Below are 19,840 nucleotides of genomic sequence, written 5' to 3'. Positions count from 1 at the left end.
GATGTAGTTTGGACTTGTTTGTGGATGGAGGGGGAAGGAAGAAGGGAACGCAAGAAGCTCCAGCTACACCTGGAGTAAAAATGCAACCACAGAGAAGAAAGGAGAGGATTGTGGGGTGCTCATAATCTCTTGTATTGGTTTAAAACCATAATAATGTGCCAAACTTTGTCAGGAAGACATAAGTGCCATGCTATAAGGCACAACTTGTATGAAGACAGGTTTCACTACACCAGTCTCCCTTCTTCACATTTTCCTGGTTACTGTGACATTTTTGAATAGACCAGTAAGTGAGCCAAGATTGTTCATTGATAAAATTCATGCTGAAAAATAAGAACTTTGTATATGCTATTGCCTTTTTTACTCTGATTTTATTCTGTTCAGTACAGTTCATATCACTTTCATAGCAGACTGGCTATCCAAAATCCACTGAAGTCTGCAGGAGTTTTTCCAAACTCCTTACTAAATTTTAGATCAGGGCTTTTATGTGCAGTGGCTGATGCAAGAAAACAAGCATTTTGGGTAATTATAAAGTGCAAGTTGATTTTTAGAAAATATACAAACTCTGTCTCTTTAGCTCCATAATAATTTCTCTGTTTAAACAACTATTTATCTGCTACGTTTCTTATTTATCTTATTCTTATTTATCTGCTGTGCTTAATAACACAGCAGCCTACACAGGTCTGTTTTCTCTCTCCACTGTGGAAAGTACAATGATTAGTAGTAATTGCGTTCTTGGACCATCCTGGTATCTGCAGTACTGAAGACAGATTATAAATTTCTAATGCAGGGAATCTGCATGTTTTTCAAAGCTGGGAGTTATCATGGTCTGAGGTCTTTTTAGGACATCTCTTAAGTATTTGATGTAGTAGTGGGTGATTGCTAGACGTCTTAACTCCTCGACAGCCATGGTTGTGTCCACGGGAAAGTTATTTCTTTTAAGCTTCACCCACGTTTGGGTATTAGAGTTTTATTTCCCTTGACAATCATTATGCTGTTACTAATATTGAGATGGTAACATTAAGTAGCTGTCTTTCCTCATATTCTTTTCTCATGGTTGCAGCTGCTCAGTGGTTTTGATAGAACATTCAATCTGCATTCCCTAGTGAATGTTTCCGGAAATACTGCCTGTTCTCACTGGTGTTAAAAATTGCAAAAGTTTCACTGAAAATTGAGATTTTCTTTTTAAGATCCTTAATGTAAAGCAAAACATCTGCTGCCATAAATTAAACAGTAGAAAGAGCCAAATTTTGCTCTGTGAAGGTATAGTATGAGGAACTTGAATTCTAAGCCTGATTGATTGCTTTCCAGGAAAGCCACTGACAGAGCTGAGATTCCCAAACAGTTGTACCGGGTAATATTTGAGGAGAAACTGAAGTTTATTCCTGGGTCTTCAGTCTGTGGAGCTTGCAATTTTGAAGTGTTGCACCACTGCATCTGTAGCCTTTCTAACCATATTCTCTATCAGCACTTGTCTTTGAGTTTCTTTGCTGTTCTCTACGTGCTCTGGTAAAAACAAGGTTATGCAGCCTTGCTCGTGTGGGCAAAAGCAGGCAGAAGCCACAGGTGAATATGGCCACTGAAACTGAATTACGATGCTCAATCTTCAGTTGAAAACTAACGCCGTCAAGTTATTCGTCAAGGCAGAACAAACTCTTTTGACACAGTTGCAGAGAAGCAGAAGAGAGGTCAGAATGAAGGTAGTAAAAACTTCCTCTAGAAATACTGATTTCATATTGCCTAGCTTAATAATTGTCACTGTCAGAAAGAATTGAATACTTGTTCTTTTCTGTAAATCTTCAGAAATTAAAACTGAAAATAATGACTATGTTTTTGGATTTGTTTCTTTTTGGATAGGGGGATCCAGGACCCAAGGGGCCACCGGGAGATGATGGAATTCCTGGAAATTCAATAATGGGACCAACGGTAGGAGTTTTTAGACACAAGATGGAAAATAAAGAAACATGAGACGTATGCAAAACTCTTGTGAAAGTGTGGAAACCACTTGAACAACTTTTTCAGGAAAGTAACTGACCAGTTCTTCAACTTTTCCATCACTCCAGGTTAAGTCTATTTTTAAAAATAAACTTACTATCTTTTCAAAGAAGAAACACAAAATAGATTAAATAACTAGTCTAGTGTATGTCACCCTGCAAACTTCCCTGAGGAAGTCTTCGTTAGGAAGCTAGCTCTTCTAATTCATCTCCACCTATCATTATCTCATGTGGTCTTTTATACCTCTGTATGGGCAATATGCTCTTTACTGAGTGTAAACTGAAAGGTATTAGTTATTTTAGCAGTGCTGTTTCAGTATTACCAACCTTGCACATTCCAAAACATAAGTAAGACCCAAAATAAAGAACTTCAAAAATAGATCTTTTGGAAGTACTTATTTGCATATAGGTTACAGAATAGGATTTACTTGGTTATATCCTGTACTTTTTTAACTTTGACACCGAGAACGGAGTACAGTAGTCTGTAGCAGGATTGCTGTGCTCACTCTTTGAGCCTTTAGTGGCTCAATCTGGCAAGATCAACACACAAATAAAAGACCAGAGATAAAACTGAGGATTCAGTGGTAACACAGAGATTCCAGTCTTTGAAAACGTGAGAGACTGAAAAATTCTCTGTAGTACACGAGTTCACGTAAGGCTGCTTGAAGAATAAGGTGAGACCAAGGACCATCCTTTTGTCAGTGGGAAAGAAGTTAGAAGAAAAGGATATATATTAATTTGCAAAGGATGAAATTTGTGGGTTTTTGTCACTGCTGAACAGTGAAGTGACCTTTTCAAAGAATGGTTCTGTCTCTCTTGTTTCTTAAGTGGTAATAGTAGTTCAGGATCATTGTTAGGTACCTAAAGTTATTAGTGCTTTTCCTCCTTGCATAATGCGTTACAGTTATCAGCATGGAATTTTGTTTGATATTTTATCAACAAATTACTCAAATTTTTAAGTAGGGTTTTTCCTCAGCTCCTTGGAATTGCCTTTCGTTTAACTAATCAGAATAATATGGTGTCATTAGAAAACAATGCCACTCACCTTTCTACATTATTTGAGAACAAACTGAAAAGTGCAGTCCCTAGAACATATCCTGTGTCCTCTACTGCAAAAACTGGATATATTTCCTTTTATTTTGCAGCTATCACCTCTTCCCCTCTAACACATTTTATGATCTCATATTGTACTTCTATCAGTCATGATCTGGATTGAAACTTTCTATAAGCCTTCTGGCACTTGTGATAAGGGAACAGTTCAGGAAGACTTCCTTCAGGTACCATTCTTGTGATCTCCTTTCCAGACTGAAATCAGGAACCTTCTTAGTGAACCTCGTTTTCTTCCACATTTACCATGTCTACACATAAAATGTTCCACTCAATTCCACTGTTTCCCTTCTTGGTAATATAGTTGATAGACTCAAATTCAGGGACCAGTTAGTTTCCGTGTACGTAACACAATGCAGTTCAAAATAAAGTAATGTAACGCAATAACTTTTCTGTAATACAATCCTAGGAATACCAATAATGCTTTACTCATGGCTTGACAGACTTCTACCAGTACACCTACCAGAGAATGCTGGATAGCACATTGATCCACATGCATTCAGTATCTTGTATTTTTTAATTTTGAAAACCTCTAAATTTATTTGTCTATAATCTAGAATGCTACTTCACTCTGTTTTTCATATAAAAAGAAGTGATGAATATTAGTTAATTGTCCATTTATATACTTTATCATTTAGTTTTTGGTTATGGTAGTTGGTTTTTTTTCTTAACAATGACCATGGACACAAGATTTACGTTTATATTCTGGTTTGTTTTGTGGTTTTTTTCTTTGAAAGACTGTAGAAGCAACTATCTCTGTATTACTGCTTCAGAAAATTACTTTAAAACTTGCCCCAGAAAGGTTGGCAAAGAAGGGGAATTAATTCGCATGCCATCTGTTACATCAATGGCACTTGCCTTATTGCCAGTGCAGTGACTTAGAGTGAGTCACTGTGATGGTCTTTTCCAGGCCCCACAAAACTGTGTGAAGCAGTAATCACACAATTGCTCCTGAGCCATCTCTTGTGTATTTTTGATGCAGCTATTAAAAAAATTGAAATTAAATAATCTGGACTAGAGAGTTGTTTCTTATAGCAGATTTGGCTGTAGATTTGACTTTAGTAGGTTTGTAGCAATGTTACTAATGGTGAAATCAGCCACTTGACAAAATCCCAATTCTTACAGAAGAGAATGTGCTAACATGTATTTGGTATTTACAAAGGTCTGCAAAGATTAAATGAAAACATCTGTTTGGCCATTTTTTACTGTAGTGGAATTAAAAGAAGTAAAAATAGAGATGAAGTCATGATCCATGGTTTCCTTTCTTGTTAAAAAAAATGTTATTAAACATTTCTAAAACATTTCTCATTTTATGCACAATTTAAGAACTATGTATATTAAGAATGAGGAAGAGGTAGAATTGAATTTCCATTTTAAAGCTATTTATGAACTAGAAGCACACTCATGGATTAAATTTTCACAGAACTGGATCAGAATTTCATCATTTGAAAATTAGGAGACATGAAGAAACATCTTCCAGGGCTGATGCAGTTTGAATCTGGTGGTCAGGTTGTGTTTAAAGTCTTCCAGTGAAACTGTCCCTTTGGACTGGAGAATAGGAGAGATTCATACAGGAGTGACCTACCATGTACAATTTTCTTTGTATCCCTATCCCAAATTCCATCTTAAAGTGGTTTCAGGATTACATCTTAACCAGAACATTGAGTCTACCTTGCCTTTCTTCATTCACTTACCTCCTAACCCAAAGTTGTGATATATATCTTTAGGAGAGCCAAAACAACTCTTTCACTTCACCTTGACAAAGCTAAATTGATTAAGAAGATCTGATTACTTGTGTCTGTGGTATGGGACAGGAAATTTGGACCTGAAGTCTGTTTTTGTTGGATGTCTAACTAGAATATGAGTTATTTTTTTCTCCAGCCATGGATACTATTCAGACAGACCTGCCGCTGAGATCTGAGCTGCTATCAGGATTCCATTCGTGGTTTCTTGAAGCATTATGTTATTGCAGAAATTTCCAGGCACAATGCACTGTTGAAACAGCAGTTTTCAGTCATTTGTACTTTCTTTTTTCTAGATATTTATTTTTACTGGAATAGACAGGGAGATATTTACTATTTGTATGTAATTATTTTCAAGATGATAAGTTATCTGTGTGTGTATTAACAACTGATCCTCCAACACTCTGCAGGAGAGTCCATTACATTTCGTAGTTCTGTGGGAATGAGTGAAGGGTGTGCACTTCTCCCTGCATTGCCATATACATACCATGCTTAGGAGTGGGGTGGATGTGTGACCTACAGGTATCAATGAGGATTTCTGATTGGCAGCGCTGTCATTTGAACATCTACAGTACAGACTGACAGTGTATCTTGAGGGATACTTCAAAGTAATATGTTTCCTTTCTTGGTTCTGTGAAGAACAGTCTATTGCAAGCTCAGTTAATTTCCTCATTAAATGTCAGGAAAACAATCACTGGAATGAGGGAAGAGGAAAAGATTGCTATTTGCTTCTCTTCTGGTCATCAAAGGAAGCATTGAGGTTTTGCAAAAGCACAAATCTTTAGTGGGAGTCAGTGGAAGAGTCAACAGAAGGAGTGATTGTCTCCTGATACAGAGCATTTCGGGCTAAACTAAGAGAAATTATATATTTCTTATAACTGGTTTTATTTCTTTCTTTTGCTTCTTTCCCTTGTAGAATGCAGTTTTGCAGTGATTACCTGAAAGTGCAAAGTGTGCAACATATGATAACTGAAGGCTGACATGTTATGTTTCAGTATTGCTGAATTCATTGTTCAAATGTCAGGACTTACCCCCAAAGTCATAAAAGTTTAACTTTTTAAAAATAAATTTAACTTTGTATTGGCTGAAGATAAAGCCAATGTTCTGAAGACTTCTCTCTGCAACTACAAATCTAGAAATTAATAATTTCCTAACGAGAACTCCTATTCTTCTGAAATCTTAACTGGATCAACTGAAGCGACAATAAAAAAGCACAAAAAATTCTGAGCTTTGCAAACAAATTGCAACAGCAGGTAACTGCTATTCTATATTCAGAAAAAGACCTTAATAGTTTCCTTACATATTTGTTAATATTTGCTATATCATGATCATAGAATCGTCTAGGTTGGAAGGAACCTTTCAGATCATCGAGTCCAACCATCAACCTAACTCTGACAAAACCCATCACTAAACCATATCTCTAAGCACTATGTCTACCTGTCTTTTAAATACCTCCAGGAATGGTGCCTCAACCACGTCCCTGGGCAACCTGTTCCAATGCTTAATAACCCTTTCAGTGTAAAATTTTTTTCCTAATATCCAGTCTAAACCTTCCCTAGCACAACTTGAGGCCATTTCCTCTTGTCCTATCACCTGTTATGATGATCCAGTTGCTGGCACAATGCTTGAATTACTATTTTGTATTTAGGGTAACCGGGGACCACCTGGACTACCTGGACCCCGTGGAGAAAAAGGCGATGGCCACAAAGGTGAAGCTGTAAGTACAAGTCTAATTCTGTACTTTGTGTTCTACAAAAAAAAAAAAAAGAATTACTGTACGATAACTGAATATTTCATTACTCAACTAAGTGCAATTAGTCTCCTCTTTCATCCTTTAGCTAATTTAAATATTTCATGTATATTTTCCTGTCCTAGATACAGTGCCAGTTCTACAGTGCCAGTTGGAACCATATCTAAACTGTTCTCATATCAGCGTCATGAAAGGGATACCGTGTAAATCCATAAAAATATTCATGGCTGCTCATACATGTTTAATGTTATCACTGCTTCGAATTCTTTTCCTTCCCTCCCTCCCTTTCCTTTACTGTTCTTTGTTCAAGATCTCAAATAACATCATCTTGGACAAATCTTGCAGCCTTCAATTCCTTGGTTTTTTGAAGATTCCTTCCCCTGCCTTGCTTTTCTGATTATTAGCTCCAGAGGGGGTTAATGCCTGAGTATTTCAGCTGGCACATTCCATTACAAGGGCATATCAACCTAAATTTCAGTCATCCAAAGCCACACAGACATGTTTGACCAACCTTTCACTAGAAAGTGAAAATACTGTTGCCATCCTTCAAACACCACATGTCAAACTTCCATTAGCACTATTTTCTTTATGTCTAATCCAGCTTTATTTCAAACTACAACCACAGAGACACTCCCAAATACACTGAAGTGGGACCTGAGTGCTTCCAAATAAGTCATGGCTCAGCTCCAATTTCCTGTCATTCACGCTGAACCTGGGAAGATCCTTTGGGATCAGAATTGGTTCAGAGGGCATTCACTCGAAATTCCTGGTGTAATGCCATGTACGTGACAAATTTCACAGCACATAGGGACACTAAACCAGCTCGGGACTCCTTGGAGGGTCAAGGACTGCCAGTAACAGACCCAGACCCATTAAACAGGGGACATGCAAATAAATGAAAAAACCCTACTGTCATCCAAAACGAAAATGAAAAGCAAATGCAAAGACAATCATAAAGAAGTCATTAATGCAAATAGATGACTGATGAACTTTTAGTAGGCCTTAAAATGCCTCATAGGAACTGAAGTTTTAAGATTTACGAGTTGATATGTGTTTAAACTATATGAAAAAGAAGTATTTGTAGATACAGAATCAAAGAGGTCAGTGAGAAGCTGAAAACTTTTCATTTCTAATTAATCAAAGAATTCAAGAGAAGCCTGGTTTGGTAACCATTGACTGATAAAACTATACAAATGCTGGTTGTAGTCTGCCCAGTCACAGGATGACAAAGTTACGTGTGTGCGCTTCCTGTGTTTCTATTAGTGACTAGACAACAAAAAAAAGAGCTTTGCTCTGCAGTAGTATTCCTGAAATCATGTCTATTCTAGGATTCCCATCTGCAACTGCCAAAAGAGTCATGCTTCTCTGCAACTCAGTCTCAGGCTTCAGTAAAAGCTGGTTGTTTCTCCCTACCACATGAGTATACATCCTTGAAATGTATGAAGCTTCTGTTGTGCTGTAGCATGCATCTTTCCGCTTCTCGGGCCACTTTTCCATGCCCCATGATCTGGAAAGACCAACTTCTTAAACCACTGGCAGACATGAACAAGATTTACGTAGCTAAGTCTCTGTAGCATGATGAGGCAAAGACATCTGCCCTACGAGTGCTGAAGGGGAGGCTGGGAATGCCTCCAACAGTGTGAAGAGCAACTTGAAGGGGCTGTGACGGATTGAGCGGGGAGTTCAAGAGAACAGACTATCAAACACAAATACGCCAAAGTATGTTAGGGTTACCCAACCCCCAGATTTAGATGGGTTAGCTCTGGTATACAAGTTGTGTAATGTCTGCAGCGTATGAATCATGGAGCAGTGTCTGCTTTCTCACTGGTTTCCTGAGCTGAGAACAACTTGGTTGTTCTTAAGTCAAGAGCTGGATGACTTTTCCACCACTCTGGTAGTCTTTTCAGGTTTCCACCAGGGACTGAGGATGACTGTTGCTCAGTACACATCAGAAATGTGAAGAATTTGACAAAATACAGCAAAACCAAAGAGATTAGTAACTGTTGCTGAAGTTCTCTTCTTTGTTGAAGAACACGAGTACTCTTCCTTTAGGATGACTACTGACATGCTTTATTCCTCTGCCGTACCAGGGACCTCCAGGACCAGCAGGCCCCCCAGGACCAGCAGGCCAAAAAGGCGTGGGAGATGCTGGACCAAAGGTACTTGCACAATGGTAGTACATGCATCTGACTAGTAGACAAGGTAGCCAAACATCTTCTGAAAAATGCATTAGATTAGAATGGCATATGTATAACAAAATGCTGTGATCTCATCTCCTGCTTTCCATTTCAGTTAGAAGAAAAGCCTGCGATAGACTTTTCTGCCACGATAGATACAAACCAGTTCTTGCTCTACCCCCAGATTTGATGCAAATCTGCAGGTTTTCTGTACATCCAAAGATCTTTCTAGATGCTAGAGTTTCCGTGTGGAAGTCAGAATCAAACACAGGCAGAGTATTGCCTAATAATTAGGCGCTTGCTTTCTCTTACAGAAGTGCAAGGGATGAGGCCCCAAATAAGTCAGGGAAATGTTGGTTATGTGGAACTAGTGGGGTATTTTTAAAGTTCCTAGAAATGGATTCCTAAGAGAAGACTATAAACCTTCATCTAAAATTAATATTCGTTTAGAGGCAAAACTTGTCAGAAAAGAAAAAAAACAAACCAAAACTGATAAAGGGACTAGAAATACAACACTGAAACACAAGATTTTTTTCATAAAACACAGAATAGCTGAAGTGTTCTAAGCAGTATGTAATTCACCTAAAAAGTCGCATTGTAACTACTATGTTATAAAAAGTTGGAAAAAAGAGACTGAAGACTAAAATCATAAAAGCAATTGCTTTAAAATATCCCACAGAGCAGTTTTATTAATGATTTCCTCCTTACATATGTGAAATAGAAAACAGGCAGCCTGTTGCAGGAGAAAGCAAAATAAATATCGCCCAAACAAGTTTTTTCCCCAAACAAAAGGAACTTTCAACTTCAGTTCCCAGAACATGAGAATTCCCATTTAAAATAAACAACGACAATAACCTCTTAAAGACATACCCACATGGGTATGGAATTCCATCTTGCTTCCTAAATGCTTAATTCTGGAAAGTAGTGTTTCCCAAAGAAAAGGAGTTGGAAGATCATGTCACATAATCAAATAAAATAATTTCCCACTGTGATGCCATGGTTGAAAGATTACAAACCCCAGAATTATAAATCAGAATTTCAGTGGGAATATAGCAGAATAATTGCAGTGAAATTTCTCACAACTGCATTTTTTAAATCGACATTTGTGGTTGTGCTTCTGAAAAGTATCAATATACAAGATATACAGAAGTGCATTTAGGAAAACCATAGTGCCTGGCTTACATGAGAGATCAAAAAAGTGGGTCACAAGTCCCTTTTGTTCTTGTAAGACATGTAATTCTTGTGATTGCTGGGACAAGCAATTCTTTGGCTGTATAATTATTAGGAAAGTTCCAACGCAGATAATGAATGATGGAATCATAAAATGCATTAGAGGGGAGGAGATAAAAGCTGTAAAGTAAATGTACCCAGTTTTTGCAGTGGAGAACATGGAATCTAGTCTTTTTATCACAGTTATTCTTAAACCACTATAAGTATTGTGATAGAATAACATATATATTTTATTAATATTTAATTAAATCATAGACTAGCTATTACAGTACTTACAGTTTTCACTTTCAGTTCTAAGTGATGTAAATCATTGCCGATTGAAGTGGTTTGTTCATATTCCTTTATAAAGACATCAGATCCTTACTTGTCAGTCTCTTCTCCCCCCATGAACAGCATAAGAAGTATTACCATCCCTCCAGATCTGTGGGTACTAATAAAAGAGGCTTATTGGTAGTATCTTTTTGTGGAGGAATATGACCTCTTGAACATTACCAATTAATAGTAAATTTGGCCTTCAACCTGAATTTGACTGAGCAAAAGTGAAATAGCTGTGACCAAGAGGTGAGGCTCTTATATTTTAATAGTATTTAATTACAACAGGAAATAGTATAATGGAATATCTAATACTAGAAACTCTTATCCTACCTCGTTATCTATAAAGAGGTCAGCAAAAGATTAGGCAAATGTAAACTGATCAAAATTTATCACTATTCTCATGTCTTTTCTGACAATTTCAGATCAGATCAGGGTTGTCATGTAAATTAAAAGCATCTTCCTCATTTCCATCAAGTCACCTCCATTGTCACAAAAATTGTCAGAATTAGGTGGCTTGGTTCTAAGAACCAAATTATGGAAAAACATGGATGCAAAGGAAGGTGTGTTTTCAGGTTAATAGAAGAGGGCCTCCCGTGCTTTTGGGAGCTGGATGTGATACAGCCTAAGGACCGAGAGCTCACATGTGCAAACAGTCTGGTTCACGTACACACTCAGAGTCTTCTCGGGTGATCTGCGTGGGTGTTTCAGGCTGGATCGGAAAGCGCTGAAGTGAATATCCCAGTGGACCCATTTACTGTGCTTTGGGTTCTGGACCAAAAAGAGGTTTGAGCGGTCCCACAACCCAGGAAATGGATTTCCTTCAGATGAAGCTAAACTAGATGGTCTGATCTGGAAGGGCTCTTCATGTACTTCTGCCCCCAGCGAGCAATCAGTCCACAGGAGCAGACCAGGCAGGTCTCCTCACATTGCATACAGGGTAAACATTGGGCTGCAAGTCCACTGCTATTGTGTCTGTAGCAGTGTTCGTTGATGGACACATAGAATTAGAAGCTGCCTATCAAGCAGAGGTTTCTACTCATAATAATCAGTCATGGGGTAGATTCAGAATGCACCGTATCACTTATGGAGAAGTGGCATCTTGTTCTAGGAGCAGTCATATTACAAAGAACCCTGTAGAGTAGCTGTCTTTGCAATTAACATAATGCAATTAGGGCGAAATCATGCTCACAACAAATTCTGTATGGCAAGTTTTGCGTGAATCTTGAGGTTTGACTGTGTTGCAGTGTGATATTGCCCATCAAATCTGGCTGCTCAGACTAGTGCTTATCTAACAGTAGCTGTCAGAAAATTAAAAAAATCAAGAGTTAAAAACACCTGATAAAAATGTAATTTCTATTTTTTACTTTAAAATAGGTAAAGTTTCTTTTTTTATGATGTACCTAGATTCATGCGTTAATCCTGTGGGGGAAAATGCATATTGCTTCTATAAACGGTGAGCAGCTGTAGGTTTTGCAGTGGGTGCCTGCTGCACCAAAGCATTCATTATCCCAATTGATAGTCACGTCCGTGATTTAGTTCTTTGCATCCACACTAGACAGGGGGTAGAGTACACTGGAAAAAAAGAAACAAAGTTTGTGAACATCTCTTTTCCCTCCCTGATTTTTAATTCCTGTTTGCTTATACAAAGTTTTGAAACCTTTGTCTCTACATAACTTCCTGGTAGCAAAGGTGCCACGAGGAAAAACAATTCACTTGAATTGCAAGAATTCCCCCAGAACTTAGTTCATAAAATGGACAGTTGTCTATTTTTTCAAATAAAATGTAAGCGCACTGGCTACCTCTCATCCCTTCCACATAAAAAAAATGAATATAAGAACAGCAACAATCTCTGTGTATAAAAGAGAACATTTATTTGATAAAAGAGACTCATAAATTTACACACTACTTAATTTGAAATTCCTTTGAGTATCATTATATAGGAATGTTCCACTCAGCTGAATCAGAGCTCTGTTCTCCCCACTTTCAGAAATGGCTCACATATGTGCAGACTGCTAGATAGGAATTTTATGTATCAGAGGTCAAATTCACATGAAAACAGAATTGGAACATGTGGGATGCATTCAATCCTGGCAGCACCCTATTTTCTGTAGCATTAAAACAGAAGCACATAATGTCAGAATATAATAAAAAAATGATTTAAAAGCACTGTTGCCAGCTAGGAGGTGGGTTACAGACGTTCAAGTGCAAGAGCCCAGCGCTAGAAATAAAGCAAGCTTCATTTTCAGTAACTGGATAGCAGAAGGATTATTAAAATCCCCAGCGTAGTCCCTAGTGCATGAACATTTGGGCTGGATCCAGTTGCAATATAAATAACTTTTGCAGCTTAGACCCTGTCTGTTTGAACTAATATGTGGAAAGTAGAGATGCGATGTCTTTTTTTTTAATATGTTCTTCTCACAAATACCGTTATATCCGCTAGCTCTCACAAAAGAGACTATTGAAGTGTCTGTTGTATGTTTCAGTATCAAATATACGTGCTTCACTGTAAATGAGGTGTATATATTTGGAAGCCATGATTTATTTTTTAGGTGACCATTAGGTCATTTAATGAATTTTCTTGAACAAATAGTATGGAATAGACATCGGAATCCCATACATTACACTCTCTTGACTCAGCTCTTTATTTCTCATTCCAGTGATGTTTTTCTAGTTCAGTGTTTTGCTGATGGTGACAAGCTTGTCTACAAGTGCAATACAGGAAATAAATTAGACCTCATCAAAGAAGAGTACTAATCCTTCTTGAAATGAATTCCCTCAAGGACAGTTTAGTGTCACACCTTAGAAAAAAGAACTGCCCCACTTCGCAACTCATAAAGCAAAATAAAAGTCTTTTTCTCTAAGCCAAGAAATACAGAAACTTTGAGGATTACTATAAAACTCTACAAAAGAGCTTTTCAGTGAGACATCTGGTATTAACTAAGCATGTGAGGCTAAAATTCGATCCTTCACCTGCGACGACCCTGTGTAAGAATGTATTACCCATGGGAGGAAGAGGCAGATGACTTCAAGTCACCCTTACGCTCTTTTTGGACAGGGCTGGTCTAAGAGCAGGTTGTTGGTCTGTTGGATACTGGACCATAAGGAATCATTTACTTGTTTGGTAACCTCCCATTCATCTTCCATCACAGCAATTTATAGGCTGTTTCACAGGCCACAGCAGCCCAGGATCTCCTCAAAAAAATGCCTTATAATGTGAATCTTATCTGTGTATCCACCGCATGGCTCTGGCACCTCTGGCAGGTTTCAGAGGGAGGCTTGGACAGGGAAAGCTTTGGCTGCTCTGCGCAACTTCTGCTCGTGGAGAGTTCTCCTACAAATAGCTTAAGGTTGTATTATGGTTTGTGGGGACATTGGGGACCAATAATTGCCCCTTTGATAATAGATCATATAGGTAGGAAGATGACTACATTTGCCTAGACTCAGTATTTCCTAGAAATATGACAATCTCAAGCTAAGTGTAAGAAAATGCATTGCAGGAGAAATTGAGAAACCAGGCATGTTTTCAAAGATCAGGAATATTAACCATTCATCCCACTGCAGAGGAACATTTTCCAGCACCATGTACCAGACTTAAGAGCTACAATCTTTAAGTACTTAAGATTGTAATCTTTAAGAGTTTATAGCTAGAATTTGGAAAATAAAAAAAAAGACAGAACGTTCAAGGGCTTTGCCAATATCTTGGCTCTTTGCATTAGCAGGGAAGGTGTAATGTAAATGCCTCAGGTCATCTCAAGAACACCACCACCACTAAAGAGAGTAGCGCTCTCTTTAGTTCCTTTTTCCAAACCAGACTAGATGAAAACAACAACTCCCCTCTCTGATCAAATCTGAGGAAGAAATTTCCTCCTGACTGAACATGGCAATCTGTTTAACCCAATCAGTTTGACACATTAATTTAAAGCTAAGAGCATCCATGTACCACGCCTGTGTCCTGACTCAAACTGGCCACTCTCCAGCGCTTTGGAAGAAAGAAGAATTGAAGAGAAATTCAGAAGCCAAATATTACGGCAAGAAGGAAAGCATTATAAGCTCAGTCTAAGCCTTAGCCTTTGGATTCAGAGTTCCCACTTCTCCAAATCCATCAAACTTGAGCATAGTTTGGGCCCTATTATATTTACATAAATAACACAATGTCGGGACTTAGCTTGAGAGTATCATAAACATATGAAAAACACAGATTGGAGTGATCTCTTGCTAGAGATTGAACCTTGGGCAATTGTTATAATGACTGAACACATTCCTCCTGGAAAGTAAAGGAAGTCAGTAGAACATTCTGGACTTTTTTTCCTTCCTTTTTAATCAGTTAGTTATGTTTCTTTTCATCTACCACAACTCAAGTGTCATCTGCGATTTGTGTGATTCATACTTGCACCTCTCTCCTAGTTAGAATGCTCCCTCTGCAGGCACAGCCATTTCTACAGCTTTTCCGAGTGCAAAAGCAAGTACAATTAAGAGGTTTTATAAGGATTTTTTTTTATTTTGTTAAGAAACACAATTTCTTCTTGGCTCCCTTGTTAATATATTAGCTTATGAGAACATTTATTTCTTTTGCACTTGCCTGCACAGGCATAGGTTTAGGGACATTTGCCAAACCTGATTCTGAATGTTCTGCCTCTATAACTTATCTGCTACAGATTTCTTTTTTTCAAACCAGGGATCATGTGCTGAATGCGTGCCTGTTCCCTCGTTTGTACAATTACGGACTGAGGAAAACAAAACTGCCTCTCACGTCCCCATGCCTTATGCCTTCCCCCTTCCAGTAATGTCCCCTGACCCATCTCCTTTGCTGGGCTTGTCTGCAGCACGAGGGGCAGCACTGGGCGCAGCGTTACCCCCATTCCCCCAGCTGCTGCCTTCTGTCTGCCTGCTGCTTAAGGGATGAGCCCCCTCTAGGGTTTTTTTCCCCCCACTAGAAGCATAAATTGATCCTTTACCCAGGGTCCAATTATCACCAAAACTGTCGAGAGTGAATATGCTCAAGGCCTCTTCATTTCCAGTAATTTGGCTGAAATGAACTGATGAGGTCAAAATATACTGGGAGAAAAAAGAGGACTAACACAGACAAGGAGAAACACAGGCAGAGTATCACTTCAGCCTCATTTCCTTAAGAAATCAAGCTAAACGTATATGCATTAGGCTTTTTAAGAAAACAAAGGAAGGGCTGTTCTTTTTGTTTCTTCTGTATCAATGCTATTAAAATTCATTTAGTTTTCATACACACATTAGTTTGACAGTTCTGGAAATTAAACGCCTCTAGTTTCACAACAAGCACGGTGTCAGTAAAGGGCGCGATTGCTGTTGTGTCCCACTAGTAAGCCCCCTGTCCATCCTGGCAAGCCCCTGCAGAACGTGGTGATGGAAAAACGGTGTTATTTCCAAATCAGTTTGCTTTTCTTTTTCTTCTGTAGCTGATAAGTTTGCAAATTAGAGTCCTAACTCTGTTGGTGATTTTGATCACATGGACCATTTCTTGGGGAATAACGTTCTTCACCTAGAGCTTAAATAATGTGGATGCCTGCATTTTGGTCTCTTTTTGATACCTATCTATAAAGCAACTGTTTATGTATATAACATTTGTTTGTTTTGTTTTTTAAACTCAGTAGTTTGACTGACTGCTTCATAAGTGTATGAAAGATATAACAGTGATAAATGACTGACATTTCTTGGACTATTTTCAGGGAGACCGTGGAATGAGAGGCTATCCTGGGCCGCCGGGGCCACGGGGAAGCGGGACAGTTGGTCCCAGGGTTGGTATGATGCCGTATTGAAGCTTTTGTGCTCTTTTGTGGTGCTGGCTGCCAGACTCTGATCTCGCAGATACCGAAATATCCATCAGTTATGGATTTACATTGGTGCAACTGCAGGAGAAATCAAGCGTAAAACCTTGGGCACTGACCATACACTTCTACCAGCTGGATTAGGAGGGAATACTAACTGGATGAAAATTGCATTTGCATCTAAACTGTATGAGATTACAGCTGGAAATTGAATAGAACTATCAGGCTGATAATCAGTTAAACAATGCATTTCTTCTGTTTGTATCTGTTCTGTTTCCAAGAGATTCTTCTGTGGTGGAAAATATGTTAAATGTGAATTTTGTTTGCAATTTTTGCTCAATGAAATTGAATCCAGTCAATTTCATTAGTAAATCAATTAGGAAAGAAACATGAAAACAAAAAGTTAATTCTATGAGCAGCCAGCATGCAACATCTGGGCAATTTTTTCCTCCCTCCACTAAAGTGATTTATAATAAAAAAACATACGGCAAGAAAATAAATTCAGTGCACGACTGGATTTCTTTATTATAGATGTATCCATCAATTATTTTTACAAAGGCAATGAGGAGAAACATGGTGTATATTTCTCCACTCTAACTTAAGTTAAAAATAGATACACCTTTGTAACTTTTTCTGTGATTTCCTTAGGGGAGATTAACAGAAGTCTCCACAGCTATTTTGAATAAACTAGTATCTGAATGGAGAAACATTGCTGTGACCAGCCTCTTGCAGAAATGCAATGAGGAACAGAGCATCAATATTTTCTCAGGTTGTGTGTCTGACTTTGCCTTGCTTTCTGAAAGCTGTAGGAATTTCAGTTTCTTGGTAAATCATACAGACACAGTCTGTTTAAAAAAAGTAAGTTTCGATTGAGTGTCAAAATCCTACAAATATGTGACACACACTGCTGCTTCCTCAAAGCCTTTGAGAAAGAAAAATGTGTTCCCTGTGGGGAAACAATATTTTGTTTTCAAGGGTGAGGATCTGCTTGTAGCATCTAGTTCTTGAGATAAGCTATTTAGCACAACATTTTGCATGAATCCCTGCTTATAAATATATAGGTTAAATTAGTAGATTAAAATGTGTATTTTTACAAGAGATTCTGTCAAAGTTTGAGGCAAAGTTTTTGTCTACACAGATAAGAATGGTGACTTTTCAAACATCACTAATACGTAGAAGTTAAACATTTAGAGCTATATATTTCCATTTGAAGATGATTGAGTTTTGATATACTTCTGCCTAAATATTCAACATGTGCAAAATGTAGGTAATTTACATACCACTGAATGAATTCCATTTATTGTATTGGAGCACGGTGATTATTTATTATAAGGCAGTAATCAAAAATCCAACCTGAACTCTACAGAAACTTTTTTGAAGCTCGGTCAAATTTCAAATGCTTTTTTCAACTGAAAATAAAGAAAGAAAAAAAAAAGGAAAACAAAACCTTTAATTTTGATGTAATCAAAGGGATATTCTTCACTTTGTCACTTCGAAATGTTAGATTAACCTGCCTCCAAAGCAAAAGGGCTTTACCTGGCTTTGACTGTATTAACACAAGTCAGCAGGTGCTGCTTTGGCTTTTCTCTCCTTCCCTCCCACTTACGATTTTCTGCATGACTGGTGCTCCCAGAGACTTTGGCACCACAGGGCCTTGGCATGTATACATGGTGCACAAGAACTAGCTAACGTGCCTGGCAGATTTACTCCCGCTGGGTTTTATTGCTCTAGGCCTTTGTGCCTCTGCTGTTGGTTGCCCTTGTGTGGAGTGATTGCACGAAGCTGTTGTATAAAGATGGTTTCTGTTGGTTTCTACGTGGGAAAAACTGGGGAAAATATCACGCTGTTTCACAGGCAAATTTTATTTAGTTATTTTCAGCTCAGTTGTTCCTTTGCTTTCCTGGGAATTTGCCAAGAATAATTACTAAGGCCCACAGTGAGAAACCATAAACCAAAGAAGAATCAGAATCTAGGGTCTTTGACAGGGTTTTACTTGTTGCTTGCAGTGATTTTGAGATTACTTCCTTAGTGTTACCAGGTATAGTTTACCTCCTAATTCTTCTTTTTTTGCCTGTTATAGGGTATTATGGGACAGAAAGGCTTGCCTGGTCCACCTGGACCCCCTGGTGACAGCATACAAGGAAGCAAGGTAATCCAGTTTAATGTGATCCCTGTTCAGTTTCTTCTCAAAACTGTCTTTTAAGGAGATTGACTCTCTGTTTTTCTTTCTGCCTCTGAGTCAGTGAACTCTTGCAAGTATTCACTGTATATTTAAGTTTCCTGTTCATAACGTATGCAATATTTAACTGTAGAGTTTTCAGTATTGTTGGCACTCGATTGCTCTCCTATTATTCCTGTCATTATAAATATATTTAACCTGGAAAAACAGTCTCATTTATGCCACGTCTTACTGATTTAATTAGACTTAAAGCATGCTCCAAAGAAAACATCCAGGGTTTTCTCTGGATGCCCTTGTAAAAGACAGTAACAGAGATCCACCATGTCAAACAACACATATAGGAATATAAAAGAAATGTCTCCCACATACTCTTAATCAGGTTTTTACTCACCCAGTTCTAGCCATAACTTCAACTTCTCTCCTTACAAGGAGAAACACAAACATGGTAACATTCTGAACATGCAAAGTTAGTAAATTGCCTTGTCACAAATGTCTGGAAGAAAATTGTTCAAACTGGAGGCTCTAGTGGAGAAAAACCCAAGTTTCTCCTATTTCTCTTAAATCAGTGTGGTTAAAGGTGATGATATCATTGAATATTTCCCCGGATCAGGAGGATTGTGCTCAGCTCTTCAACTCTAGGTTATCAAACCAGCAGTGATTCCGTAAGAGGGACACTGTTTTATCTGGGTTAGGAAAGATGCCTCTCTATACTGCGGTTGGCTGTAGACACTAAATCCACCAGGGAATTAGTTGACAAAATAGGTTTTTGTTGGAAAATAGTGACATGCTGAAACAAACAAACAAAATCATTAAAATGTACCTTGTTGGCAAGATATTTCAGAGGAGAACCTTTCTTTGGTTCAGTGTGGAATTGCTTCATACAAGCTATACCAGAAAAGCGGCGATTCCTTCTGCATTTGTTTTGTTCAGTACTTCCTCTGATTCCAGTTTCAACGTCTTCTATTTTTATATTCCTGTTCAATCATTACCCTTTTTATACTGCAGCGATGTAACACTGTGAGGTGTTTCATAGCATAAAAACATACTTTCCTCTGTTCTTTCTTTTGTCCCTATTGTGCAACTGTCTTTAACAGATTCTGATTTATCTCAGGACTTCCCTAGACAGAGATCTCTACACGGTTGGAGTCATGACTGTCTAGACCTCTGGTTCTGATCTGTTTGGAGTTTTCTTCCATATTAACTGTTATCAGTAACCACAAAGCTATTATGTATTTTAATGTGAGGGCATAAGGAGCTTCTTATTCTTTTCTTCCTTTGTTTTCTCAACCTCTGAAGACTCTTTGCTCTATTCTTGTGGAAAATAGAAAAATTTCTGCCATCTCTGGGTGGCTTTATGGTATAGGAAAACTATTTCCTGCCTAGCTTTAATAGACATTTCTGATGTGTTTCCAGAATCTAATACTTAGGATATATCTTTGATAATTCTATGGGTATGTGAGATTATCTATAAATGCACAATTGCCATTCTGAACAGAAATGTTTCAGCAATCAAATGCATCTGATGATACATGAAAAAATATATAGATTATA

At 38.0% G+C, this 19,840-nt stretch overlaps 1 protein-coding gene across 2 annotated transcripts in view; it reads left to right on the top strand.

The window, feature by feature from the left end:
- The window catches only part of COL28A1 (collagen type XXVIII alpha 1 chain), a 71,089-nt gene that overhangs the window by 36,943 nt on the left and 14,306 nt on the right, over nucleotides 1-19,840 (top strand). For both annotated transcript variants that reach the window (XM_063324893.1, XM_063324892.1), the window contains 5 exons: nucleotides 1,855-1,923; nucleotides 6,489-6,557; nucleotides 8,681-8,749; nucleotides 16,012-16,080; nucleotides 18,191-18,259. In XM_063324893.1, coding sequence (XP_063180963.1) covers nucleotides 1,855-1,923; nucleotides 6,489-6,557; nucleotides 8,681-8,749; nucleotides 16,012-16,080; nucleotides 18,191-18,259 — 345 coding nt within the window. The remainder of the gene's footprint in view (nucleotides 1-1,854; nucleotides 1,924-6,488; nucleotides 6,558-8,680; nucleotides 8,750-16,011; nucleotides 16,081-18,190; nucleotides 18,260-19,840) is intronic.

This window comes from Chroicocephalus ridibundus, chromosome 2 (genome assembly GCF_963924245.1).
Source record: "Chroicocephalus ridibundus chromosome 2, bChrRid1.1, whole genome shotgun sequence".
NCBI classification, from domain to species: domain Eukaryota; kingdom Metazoa; phylum Chordata; class Aves; order Charadriiformes; family Laridae; genus Chroicocephalus; species Chroicocephalus ridibundus.
This window is presented reverse-complemented; position numbering and strand designations above follow the sequence as displayed.